Raw genomic sequence first — 13,746 nt, 5'->3', positions numbered from 1 at the left:
ATAAAGCTACTTGAGGTTTATCTGTGCTAGCCGTTCCTAATTTAGCAGTGTAAGACTAGAGGGAAGGCAGCTAGTCATCACCATCTACCGCCAACTCTTGGGCTACTGTTTTATCAACGAATAGTGGGATTGACCATCATATTATAACGCCCCCACGGCTGAAAGGGAGAGAGCATGTTTGGTGTGACGGGGATTCGAACCCGTGACCTTCGGATTACGAGTCGAGCGCCTTAATCGCCTGGCCATGCCAGGTCCAGGTATTAACAAAACTCTCTCTTATGAGAAATATGAACACTTGGAATGAAGCACTTTTCCAAACACTAATTTGAGCTACTGCTTCTAAAACTACGATGTTTGTTATTGCATAAAGCTGCACAATACGCTATCTGTGCTGTGCCCACCACAGGTATCGAAATCAGGTTTCTAGCAGAGTAAGTCCACAGACATGCTACGGGGGGAGCCTAAACCTACATACTGTTTGTTTCCTTGCAATGCTACTCAATGGCTAATTTAGCAGTGGAAAATTAGAGAAAAAGCAGCTAGTCAACACCACCCACCACCAATTCTCGAGTTACTATTTTACTAACGAATAGTGGGACTGACCAAAACGGTATAATATTCCAGTGGCCTCTTCAGCGATGGAGACTAAAGCATCCTAACCATCAGGTTATACCCAGTTGAAACATGTTAACCCTTGGCAGTTGACAGTTCTACTATTACAGTGATTCTTAACCTTGTTGGAGGTACTGAACCAGACCAGTAGTTCTTAACCTTGTTGGACGTACTGAACCAGACCAGTAGTTCTTAACCTTGTTGGACGTACTGAACCAGACCAGTAGTTCTTCACCTTGTTGGACGTACTGAACCCCGGAAGTTTCGTACTTGCATTCACTGAACCCTTCGTAATTGGAAAAATAAAATATATTTTTTTCAAATTCACAACATAAGTAGATATTTTATTAGTGCACAAAATGAACCATGCATCAGTTGCACACAATATCACTGTGTTCAAAGAACAAAACCAACAAAACATGAATTTCACACGAAAACAAAAACATAACCCAATGAATATTTACTGCAAATCAATGTGACTTTTGCTGTTGCCTTTCAGAGACAAGTTCAGAAATGCGCGGCTTCACCTTGACAAGTGCCACTCTTATATCATTTTCGCAACAAAGTCTGTTCCTTTTCTTCGATTTTATGTCTACCATCCTCGAAAAGGATTGTTCACAAAGATACGTTGTAACAAACGGTATGAGTATCTCGAGGGCTTTCTTAGCAATAAGAGGGTACGTTACGATTTGGTGACACCAAAACGTTGAGAGCGTTGTTGTTCTGAAAAGTTGCTGTTGAACCTGGCTCTGCTGAAGTTCAATGATTTCGTCGAGGTATTCATCATTGACATCTGCTGTCTCAACACTAAACGTGAACGACTGTCTCACCCATGCTGGATATGACACTCTGGTGGGGAAGTATCCGTCGAGAGACTTTGCGAGCTCATCTAAGTGCATGGCAATTGCTTGCTTCAATTCCCCGGGTTCAGAAATGTCTCTGAGTGCTTCACCAATGGTGTGTGGTTTGCTCTGCTTTGCGATCAAGTACGCAACTTCGTACGATGCTGTGAGGATCGGTTTGTTGATGGGTACAAAGCTGAGAACAGGCAAAGTAACCTTTTCATCGAACCTGGCTCTCTTTACCTTGAATTCAGCAAGCGTTGTGTTCTTGTATTTCCCATCTCCATGCAGCTTTAGGGAGTGTTCTCTGAGTTTTGCTGGTGCTAAACTAGAATTGCTCAACTTGGCATTGCAAATCATGCATTGAGGACCCTGACTCCCACCATGTTCCGTTACACATGTGAATCCATATTGTACGTATTCGTCTGACCACTTTCTATTTTTGCTCGACATAGTTAGTATGAATAAATTGAAAGATTAGGAAAAAAAATCGCAAATGACACACGATTACTGCAGTCACAAGTCGACTGCTAAGCGCACGAAGTTCCCTGCAGCACAGATATTAAGGCCAAGTGATGTGACGTGATCAACCGCAGCCAATGATGGCCAAGTGGAGCATGACGTCACGGATCATACGAGTTGGGTGAATGGAACGGACACACACAGAGTGTGTGTGTGTCTTGACCTCTGCCGAACCCCTGAGACTGACTCACCGAACCCAGGTTAAGAACCACTGTACTATTATTAATAATTGACCTTCGTCTAACAGTCAGTTTAAAGAGTTGAAAGTGTGAACATGTTTGCTGATGGGAATTCAAAACTAAACTGTGTTGTGTTAGTTTACTTTTGTTTGACTTGCTATTATCCCAACATAAGTTATTACAGTCATGGTTAAGCTCCTTGTGGCACTTCTCAAAGTTCTTTCAGTGATATGAATAAGTTTGGTAATTTAACAAAAGCATATTGTTGGCTAATTCATCTGGATTTCCACCTTCAGTTTTATTTCTAGTTTTAAATTAGCAGGTACGAAACTGATGACCATAGACTTTGCTGAAGTCGGATATATTAGTGAGAGCAAGAAGAAAAGAAGACGCCGTTATCTGTTAACCAAAAATCATTAACGTTTTATTACCATTAACAATATAACAAATTATTGTATAACATTCAGAAACCCAGCAAACACGTGCTAAAAACAGTTGTTTAATTTATAAAAGAAATGTGAATGTTAAATACATTAATTTGTTTTTATTTCATTAAAAGACTCCACATGGTGAACGTTTTTATATGTTCTTTTTGTTTGTTTGAGGTGTCGGTAATTTACAACAAAGTAGAAGTGAATTATTATTTAGAATATAATACCATATATAACACTGCAGGTAATACCAACTTTTAAAAAACTCCAGAGTATAATACTATGTATAACACTGAAAGATAAAATAGCTCTTAAAACACAGTAGGATATAATATGTAGCAATGCACTGTATAGTACCCCCTGTAACATCCAGGATATAAAACCACCTATAAAGCAGTAATGTATAATACTATTAGGGTAACACAGCAAGATATGGTACCTCCTGTAACACAAAACATGATGTAATACAATCTGTAGCACTTACTACAGGACATAATACTACAATCTGTAGCACTCGCTACAGGACATAATACTACAATCTGTAGCACTCGCTACAGGACATAATACTACAATCTGTAGCACTCGCTACAGGACATAATACTACAATCTGTAGCACTCGCTACAGGACATAATACTACAATCTGTAGCACTCGCTACAGGACATAATACTACAATTTGTAGCACTCACTACAGGACATAATACTACAATCTGTAGCACTCACTACAGGACATAATACTACAATTTGTAGCACTCACTACAGGACATAATACTACAATCTGTAGCACTCACTACAGGACATAATACTACAATCTGTTGCACTCGCTACAGGACATAATACTACAATCTGTAGCACTCGCTACAGGACACAATACTACAATCTGTAGCACTCGCTACAGGACACAATACTACAATCTGTAGCACTCGCTACAGGACACAATACTACAATCTGTAGCACTCGCTACAGGACACAATACTACAATCTGTAGCACTCGCTACAGGACACAATACTACAATCTGTAGCACTCACTACAGGACATAATACTACAAGCTATAGCACTCACTACAGGGCATAATACTACAAGCTATAGCACTCACTACAGGGCATAATACTACAATCTGTAGCACTCACTACAGGGCATAATACTACAATCTGTAGCACTCACTACAGGACATAATACTACAATCTGTAGCACTCACTACAGGACACAATACTACAATCTGTAGCACTCACTACAGGACACAATACTACAATCTGTAGCACTCACTACAGGGCATAATACTACAATCTGTAGCACTCACTACAGGGCATAATACTACAATCTGTAGCACTCACTACAGGACATAATACTACAATCTGTAGCACTCACTACAGGACACAATACTACAATCTGTAGCACTCACTACAGGACATAATACTACAATCTGTAGCACTTACTACAGGACACAATACTACAATCTGTAGCACTTTCTACAGGACACAATACTACAATCTGTAGCACTCACTACAGGACACAATACTACAATCTGTAGCACTCACTACAGGACATAATACTACAATCTGTAGCACTTACTACAGGACATAATACTACAATCTGTAGCACTCGCTACAGGACATAATACTACAAGCTATAGCACTCACTACAGGGCATAATACTACAAGCTGTAGCACTCGCTACAGGACATAATACTACAATCTGTAGCACTCGCTACAGGACATAATACTACAATCTGTAGCACTCGCTACAGGACATAATACTACAATCTGTAGCACTCACTACAGGACATAATACTACAAGCTATAGCACTCACTACAAGGTAAATGTTTTACTACAAATGTAAAGACAGGCTTAGGTTAGATATTTCTCATGAAAATACTGACAATTGTTATATCTGTTTATTTAAAACAGTTGTATAGTAGAGGATTATAGACAATACAATGAAGAAAACTATACAACACTACATGCATAGTTAAGATACACTAGCAAACCAGAACAAAACAATGTAGTAAACTATCCACTTTTATACATATCTCTCTGATTGGATATTTAGATTTTTAAATAGTATATCCATTTCCCTGATTGGATATTTAGATTTTTAAATATTATATCCATTTCTCTGATTGGATATTTGTATTCCTGAATAGTGTACCCTCATAAAGTGGATGTTAGGATATCAAGAAAAAAATTGTAGATTACTTGTAGGCTGGGTTAAGAATCGAGAAACATGTACGTAAAAATATTTTCAAAGAACCAAAAAATACAGTTTTTATGGCACACCTAATTGAACTACAACACAAACCTGTACACATAAAAAGAGCCGACTACTGTTTGATATTAACATAAATAAAAACAGTCATCGTAATACAGTTCGTTTCTATTCAAACAGCACCTTTTATATAACACACAAAATGTGCAAAACATATAAATTTGAATAGTGAACTTACTGTGTATATTAAATACTGTAACCAGAAAATGTTGAAAATAAATATTATACTTCCTACTGCATAAGAAGGCAAACACTTTGACAGTAAATCCATTTGAACCAGTTATGATCAGGTATACTGAACTCTGCATATAGTAAGTTACATTTAGAATTATCACACTTTAACAAAGATAAATGTGTCGGTTTTACTAAAAATCAAGTTTACACAAATAACGTTAAAATTGGCACAATAAACATACTACAGGAAACATAAGTTTGCCAATGGTGCTTTCTTATTATCTTATGGTTCTAAAGGTTACCTGGAAATATCTAGTGATAAGTACATTTGACTCTAAAGTAAACATTAGATATCAAAACCAACTGGCAAGTTTAGGATGCGTATGATATGGTACATATAAATGACACCAAAATACAACCTTCCAGTATCAACACATCTCACAGAAAAATCTCTTAACTACAATAAATACTTGTTATTAAAGATCAAAATAGTGATATCCTTTATAATACCAGATTTTGGATCTAGGTAATGAATGACAGTGATACGTGCTCTTGTGTCTTATCACATGCACGTTACATAGAAACTTTCTGAACATATGGCACAAATAATCCCGTGTACAGAACACAAATTTACTGATTACATGAGCTATCTTATATAATTCATTGAAAGTTTAAAATAACTGTATCTGTCTTTTTCTAAACAATTATATGTACAAACAACTTGTGCCTTTCAATATAATATTTTTCATTTTGGCTTAAAGTTTTAAAATTTGACCTAGATAATAACAAGTCGATGTGGTGAAAAGTGTACATGCATTCTTTACAGGAAAACATGCACGAAATCACATTAAACATATCCCATAAAGCCAAAGGACTTCTGACAGGTCCATATTCTGCAACTGTGTGCATTTCACAATACAAATACCTTAAGCCTTATTGAAATTCTTGTTTTCGTTTTTAATATGGTAGGACAATATAGTTCAATAAAACCTGCTTTTACAAATTAATTAATTACCATATAAAATAGTTCCAAGTTTTATTCAGGCCTAACTCAAATTGATTTCACATCATGAATCCAGCTAACCCATTTTATGTAGCAAGGGAGATTTTAGTATTTACTCAACTGTATCTGTGTTCATGGGTCATAGGCAGTTATGTCATAAAAGTAGAAAATGCAAAACTCTTCCAGAACAGATAACAAGGACATACATGAATACGACATATGATTTAATGATAAAGTCGTTATTCCACGAAACATTGTACCACCTTATGACACTGTAAGGAACACTACCTCATGTAGGTATAACGTTTAGAAAAAAACAGCCTACACTAGATGTATGGTAGAAGAAAGAAATAACAGAAAAAATTGTTGTCTTGTTAATGTGGTTTTTGCCACTAACACTCTGTGCTCTCTACATGTTGATTTGTTGGCAGTTTGATATTAGCAAGTTCTTAACTTGCTGGATTATATCTTTGATAGCTACTCAATGTCATTTACTTTTTACCAATAAAGAGAGAGACTGGCTTTGCCATTATAATACCCTCCATAATTAATAGGGTAAAAATGTTCAGTGATAGGGACTGAACCTGTGAAGCCCAGACTGCAAGTCAAGAACCTTAACTATGAGGCCTTAGTAGGCCTATTCAAATCTATCAAAATGACTTTTCCATATACTAGTGTGGTTTGATTAGTCATTTTAATGTTAGGTTTACATGGACGGGATCTATTACAGTTACGCAGACACCATCAAAAGTGTGATTGCACCATCTGTCCTTTTTTAAGTTTGATCCTTCCCAAGATGCTTTACACACGAAGGAAACCTTAGTTTATATTACTACTCGTTAATTTAACAATTGAACAAATATACAATGTACTTATTTTAAAACAGAAATGTATAGTCTGATGAACAAACAGGTTAGAAAACAGTTTCTGAAAACACTTTGATTGAATTTAGGTGCACAAGTGCAATTACCTGTTCAAAATGAATCAAAGTATTCATGCATTCATCATTGTTTATCTTGCACAACAATATCATTACAATCGATTAGAAAAACAAACATTTCTCCCACATTCTCATGACAAACAGACCAGTTAAGTTCACCTAACCTTTACTTTTAATATAATTTCTATAGTTTATTAGGTGCACATTACCTATTATCTAAATCTATGAAAGATGTATTGCAATGGATGATAATTACAAACCTGGCTTATAAAAACAATTACAAAGAAAAACTGTGACAGAAAAAATTCTCCAGGCTTCTTCATTTTGTAACTTTTTTTCGTGACGCCATTTTGGATCGAAAGTGAAACAATTTATAAGTAGGTCATATGCATGAATGGTGCTGACATCTAGCGTTGAAGTTAGGTATTATCGAGAACGAATTAACTCGTCCGTGGCACTATGTTACCGATCGGCTTGGAGAAGTTATCTCGTCTACGGCACTGAACAGGTGAATGAACAAATTTAGATCTTAAGATTTGTAAATGTTATACTTAAGTGACAAAACTAATTCTACAAACATTTTGTGACAATGCCAGAAAAGGAAAAGATACAAAAATTAAATTGGTTATTTTGCTAAATATATGCAGCAATATAAGTTGACACAAATCTGTATCGAGTTTTTTTCTCTACAGATTTCATCAAACTGAGTTTCAAATTCACTTTTTGCTATTTGAACATTCTAGGTTGTAATTATTGTTAGTGAACCAGGCAACTTAGCAGTTAAAATAAATTAAAGAAGTCAACATTCGTGAGTAAGTACAACACGTTTCCACCTCACAATCCCAACATAGCCAATTCTGATATCAGAAAAATCTGTCTTGAGACCTGCTGGAAGGTATCATTGCACCAAGTCCTACGTGAATTGGCTGACATACACACGGATAATTCAGAAAAGCCCTATATTGTGCCTTCCCTGCTGAAAGATTGAGCAAAAGACAAACATTCCCAAATTGTCTATTGTAAAAAAGTATCCTTGTACCAAATTTAATATAAGTTGTCCAAAATATGACAGAATAATCAACTTTAAAATTGTACTTTGTGTGGCATCTATAATTACTAAAACTGGGAAAGTTTTTGTTTGTCAATATGGAGTAACTGTAAACATATCACCAACTTCTATGTAAGTTCATCAAAGTACAGCTGAGTAATTGACCAAAAACCCCTAAATTATGCTTTTTTTGTTAGCTCCAACTCCCCTATAAAGATTCAAAATTGGCATATTCAACAAATGTATATTTGTGTCAATTTTCATCTTGAATACTGTAAATACAGGAACCCAAAATATAAATATTTTGGTTGTTTGACCTATTATCCTGTAAAATCCTTCTATAGGCCTAAATTAAAAAAAGTATCAAATGGGTTAATTTGGGTATAACATTACATAGTTTGAAAACAAGAAATGAAGGAACGGCAGTCAATATAAAAGTGTGGAAAAAGAAAGAAAAATAGTACGTCTCTCTGCAGAGACATGACAGTTACCTGGATTGTCCTCCGTTCCATTTGATGCTATCATAGCATTAGAATACAAACAAATATGTTTAGTCAATAAGAGTTCTAAACCTTTAAACAATCTGATATGACTTAGACCTTATGCCCTACCAATATATGTTGCATAATCAACTTACAGTGTTTCATGAATAGTAAACAAAACAGAAATATGTGGAATATCTTTTGATGAGTAAACTTTTGACTTTAAAGTTCGAAGATATTAAACCATCTTTGATGATGAGAAACTCGAATTTTAGAAAATAAAAGTCTGGAGACAACTTGAATGGATGGTGAAATGTATTTTATTAGAGACGTAGAGCGTTTTAACAAGATTACATCATCATCACCTACTTGTAAAGTGTTCTTTCACTACCCATTTGAGTCGTCTCCAAAGTTTTCTTTTTACACACCCATTGTTCCAGACACAGTTTCTGCCTTCTGTATAAATTGAACACACAAATAATTAAACAAAATTAAACAGGAATACAAAATCTGAAATCATGTTAAGTTGAAATCAAACATACAAAGACATTATAGGTGTGTTTGGTGAAGTGGAAGTTGCTATGCAACAGTGGTGAAGACAATTGAAGATGTTTTAATTATTGTTTGTTTCTAAGAAGGATGTTCAAAATCAAATAAGGTTCTAAAGAAAACAACTGGGTAAGTCACCTTTGCCCTACCTTGTATAACACAATCTCCACTCAGTAGATATAATAATTACTCCTTTAAAATTATACAAGTAATAGCATCACAGAACATTTTCATGAACATGAAACTACACAGAGTAAATTAATCTACTGCTTATGATCCTTCCACAGTGGAGGTCTTCTCAGATGGGAACACTATATAACTGTCCACCACAAGTTTCGAGTTTCTTTGTTGTTTTTCAGAAATATAGACCTATCTTACTTGCATTACCAGCATCTAACAGAAGTTATTCCATAATATTACTTCTTAACTGGTATTATCCACCACTTCAACGGGTATCAAAATGGGTCGGTTAAAGATGTGGATGCTAAATACGTGGTAGCTGATGCAAGATGCAAAGACAACAGACAAGCAAAGCCAGATGTTAAAACTCATGATAACAAGCATTATCATGTATCCCATAATAACCTGTACAGTGTATAGAACAGTCTGAAACAGGTGGAACCTCAACCTAGAGAGAGAAAATTATAGCAAGATGTACAGAAAGTGTCTAAGCCTAAATTATAAAATCAAACAATTAACATGTTTATATTGTATCTTAACCTCAAAATCAATACATTTCTTATGGTAATTCAGCCAACAGATATTTGGCTTAAATCAAGAAATAAAAAGATACAAAAGTGTGTGTGTGTGTATAGTACACTCACCCTAAATACAAAACAATAAAAAATATAATTCAAGATAAACCAATGTATTATACATGTTCTACCTTAACCTTGAGATAAACTAATAAAACAGTTTCAACTTTAACCTCAAGATAGAAAAATAAAATATAAAGATTCTACTTTAATCACAAGGAAGAAAATAGTAACTAAACATAGACTGCACCTTAACCTACAAGAACAAAAATTATTTGCTGACATTGCCTGAACTTACAATAATAATATCTATAAATGGTCCCTAAACTCACAAGAACAATATTTATCTATAAATGATCCCTAAACTCACAAGAATAATATTTATCTATAAATGGTCCCTAAACTCACAAGAATATTTATTTATAAATGGTCCCTAAACTCACAAGAATAATATTTATTTATAAATGGTCCCTAAACTCACAAGAATAATATTTATTTATAAATGGTCCCTAAACTCACAAGAATAATATTTATTTATAAATGGTCCCTAAACTCACAAGAATAATATTTATTTATAAATGGTCCCTAAACTTACAAGAATAATATTTATCTATAAATGGTCCCTAAACTTACAAGAATAATATTTATTTATAAATGGTTCCTAAACTTACAAGAATAATATTTATTTATAGGTGGTGTCTCAAATTACTAAAACTATAATTATCTCTTTATGGTGCTTAAACTTACAAGAATAATAATTATTTGTTGACGGTTTCTCAACTTAAAGTTAAAACTATTTATTATTTGTATCAAAACAAAACAAAAACCACACAGGATAAGGTATTGTGTTGTCACCACTGCATTGCATATCCCAACACAGAAGGACCTGTCAACACTAGTTGCTATTGGAGAACGTGTGTTTCTTCACAAGTATTCCAACAACACTGGGCTACGTGTTAAAATGAAATTTCCCAAGTTGTTATTAGAATGTTTCATTGTAACATTAACGCTTGTTCCTAATCCTCTCATAAAATCTAAAATAAACTGTTGTTATCATGCTCAGACAAACAGATATCACAACAAGTATTGTATCGTAACCTACATCACATTGTTACACATGTGATACACATCACTAAATTTAACATATATGTCTGTACATGTATGTTATACAATCTTACCACTGGGAAGTTAGAACATCAAACAAATGATGATGAAGAAGTGGGAAATCATCAAGTCTGTTAGTCTCCGATTCCTGGCTACTGCATCGGCTCACGTTACCATTTACAAGTAAGGTTTTTTTACACTTCTCCGCTAGATAGTAGCGAAGTAGTTTGATTGTTTCATATAAGACAGTTAAAACTGCTACACACACACATAATCCAATCAGTCCTGAATAAAAGAAAACATAGAAATTATGAACCAAATGTGTTGTATTACAGAAACTAAAGTCCTGTAGTTTTAAAGAGACATTTTTCTAGCAATAAACAATCATGTTATCAACTGGCACTAAATATTTGTTTTAAAAAAACAAACAAACATTGCCGTACCTCAAAATATACACTTGGAGATAAATAACAGCCACCAATCTGCTACAGCAGACCATACTTGTTCAACAAAGCAGAATAATTATTGTTTAATTTCTACTATTATGGAAACCAAAAAATAAAGTTTTGTAAAGTGTTAAAAAGCAAACATAGTTTACATTTCACAACTTTTCAATCTATGAAGTCCCAGAACAATGGCTTATTAATTTACAATTCAGGGTGCTCTTCTGAATTAATGAAGGGGTTATTATTTAACAATTCAAGGGTGCTCTTCTGAATTAATGAAGGGGTTATTATTTAACAATTCAAGGGTGCTCTTCTGAATTAATGAAGGGGTTATTATTCAACAATTCAAGGGTGCTCTTCTGAATTAATGAAGGGGTTATTATTTAACAATTCAAGGGTGCTCTTCTGAATTAATGAAGGGGTTATTATTTAACAATTCAAGGGTGCTCTTCTGAGTCTATAAAGAAAGTTGTCTTGTTGTCTCTGTGGAACCGTTTCAAATCATTTAAAGGCTAGAATCAAACTAAAATGTTTGTAAAAATTTACAGTTGGATCTCATATAACATAACAAAATACTGTACAAAAGGACAATATTTTTACTCACTTTCTTAGATATTCATCTACAGAAGTATTTGGTCATTTAAAACTGTTAAATAATAAAACCAATATTTGAAGTGAAGCTCTAATTAAGTAGCCTTCAGAGTTCCTTGTTACTATTTAAACCATTGATTGGAGCTGCTCTAAACATGTGTGAAATTATTGCAAGCAATACTCTGAAACCAGCACTCTCAAATTTAACTTCTGAAGAAGCGTCATAACCTACGTGGCAAATTACTAGTTAATACCCATAGTATTTTATAGTAGACTCTTTTAATGTATTCTAATTCAACTAGATGTCCACAAGTGAAGAGGACAATTATATGTAACTTGGAGCAAGGGTTCTGTTGATAAACATTTTAAATGGATGTAAAAACACAGAAAGAGGTTCCTGAATGTTGCTTTTATTACTGTCTTCAATCAGTTATATATTAGTCACCAAAGTTTCAGTTAACTAGGAGATAACTTATCAGTCTTCTTTGTTTTCCTACTCTCATTCAGTTCTTAAAAACTGGTGAAAAAAAAGTTTACAAATAATTGATTATCTAAGAGTTAAAAAAAAATCATTTTATATTTTACTTCTTATGATCAGCAAATTATTTTAAAGTTTGCTGGGACATACAATCAATAAAACATCAAGAAACAACTGTAGCTTGTTAGTTATCAATTTTCTCCTGTTATTGATACCTTATATATAAACACCAATAACATTTATGCCAGCTCCATTAGAAAAGTAGCAGAGGGCAGTGGTTATAGGTAACCCAAAAGTTAGAGGCAATGTAACATCAGGAACTATTTCCTTGAAGTGTATAATTGCTGTGTCTGACCATTTATGGGGGTGTAATTAGCTTAGCTAACTAATCACTTCTTAATGAAACCAATAATAAATGCCAATCATTTCCTGTTTATCTTATCACAAAACTGAGTTAAATTACTACAATTTTTATCTAGATTAATCACAAGCAAAAGCAGGTGAGTATTTGAATGTTTTAAGCCAGACCCTCTTCTAATGGAATTTTGTTATAATCTTACATGAAGAGGAACCAGTGGACAGCAGGTGGTTAAATTAAGCATCAGGTGGAGTGCAGTAAGGTTGGTTGGTTGATTTAGTGTTTTACGACACAAAGCAGGTAGGTTATCCGTGTCAAACATCCGGTTAAAAAGTTAAAATTAAATTTAGTAAACCACATAAAAGGAAATTAAGGTAAAACAAAACAAAGTTAAAAAAACAATCTGAGTGATCTGAGTGTCACACAGACAACACACTGGTACATCAGTTCCAGATAAAAGGAAACGATGAGTTAAAAAACTGTGACCAATGTGTAGTCTAGTTAGAACAACTTCCTCTTTCCGATCCTTACGGAAGCAAGACGGCCAAGTTGACTGCCAGCTGGCACGGAGCCAAGCCTTGAATACAGGGCCATAGTCCATGTATAGAGCAGGTACAGCAGTGATAGTGCCAGAGTTGATAGATTTAGCTATGGAGTCGGCAAGCTCATTCCCACGAATACCAACATGGTCCGGAATCCAGAAAAACTGGATAAAAGTAGATGTTAAAGAGAAATGCGCCAGTCAGTTTTGAATATCGGTAAGAACAGGGTATGAACCAACATGAAGCAATACCAGGGCCAGTAGAGAACTGAGTCAGTATAAATAGTGCAGTTTGAGTACTGTTTAGCTTCTATGTGATCCAGGGTAACAGAAATGACATACAGTTTAGCAGTGAACACAGAAGCTGTAGAGGGGATTCTGCATGCAACCACCAAACCACAACAAACCATGGCAGAGCCCACAGA

General features: G+C 34.5%; 1 protein-coding gene across 4 annotated transcripts in view; it reads right to left on the bottom strand.

Moving 5' to 3' along the window:
- The window catches only part of LOC143228767 (protein SLC31A2-like), a 41,534-nt gene that overhangs the window by 18,880 nt on the left and 8,908 nt on the right, over positions 1-13,746 (bottom strand). For 3 of the 4 annotated variants that reach the window (XM_076460093.1, XM_076460094.1, XM_076460092.1), the window contains 2 exons: positions 10,982-11,192; positions 2,554-9,676 (listed from right to left, as the gene is read on the bottom strand). In XM_076460093.1, coding sequence (XP_076316208.1) covers positions 9,472-9,676; positions 10,982-11,192 — 416 coding nt within the window. In that variant the 3' untranslated portion in view covers positions 2,554-9,471. Of the gene's footprint in view, positions 1-2,553; positions 9,677-10,981; positions 11,193-13,746 lie in introns of those variants that run through there. The other variant, XM_076460095.1, reaches the window with a different exon arrangement.

The sequence above is a fragment of the Tachypleus tridentatus genome, chromosome 10, assembly GCF_004210375.1.
Source record: "Tachypleus tridentatus isolate NWPU-2018 chromosome 10, ASM421037v1, whole genome shotgun sequence".
Classification (NCBI taxonomy): domain Eukaryota; kingdom Metazoa; phylum Arthropoda; class Merostomata; order Xiphosura; family Limulidae; genus Tachypleus; species Tachypleus tridentatus.
Note: the sequence above shows the minus strand (reverse complement) of the source record. Positions and strands in the feature narration are given on the sequence as shown.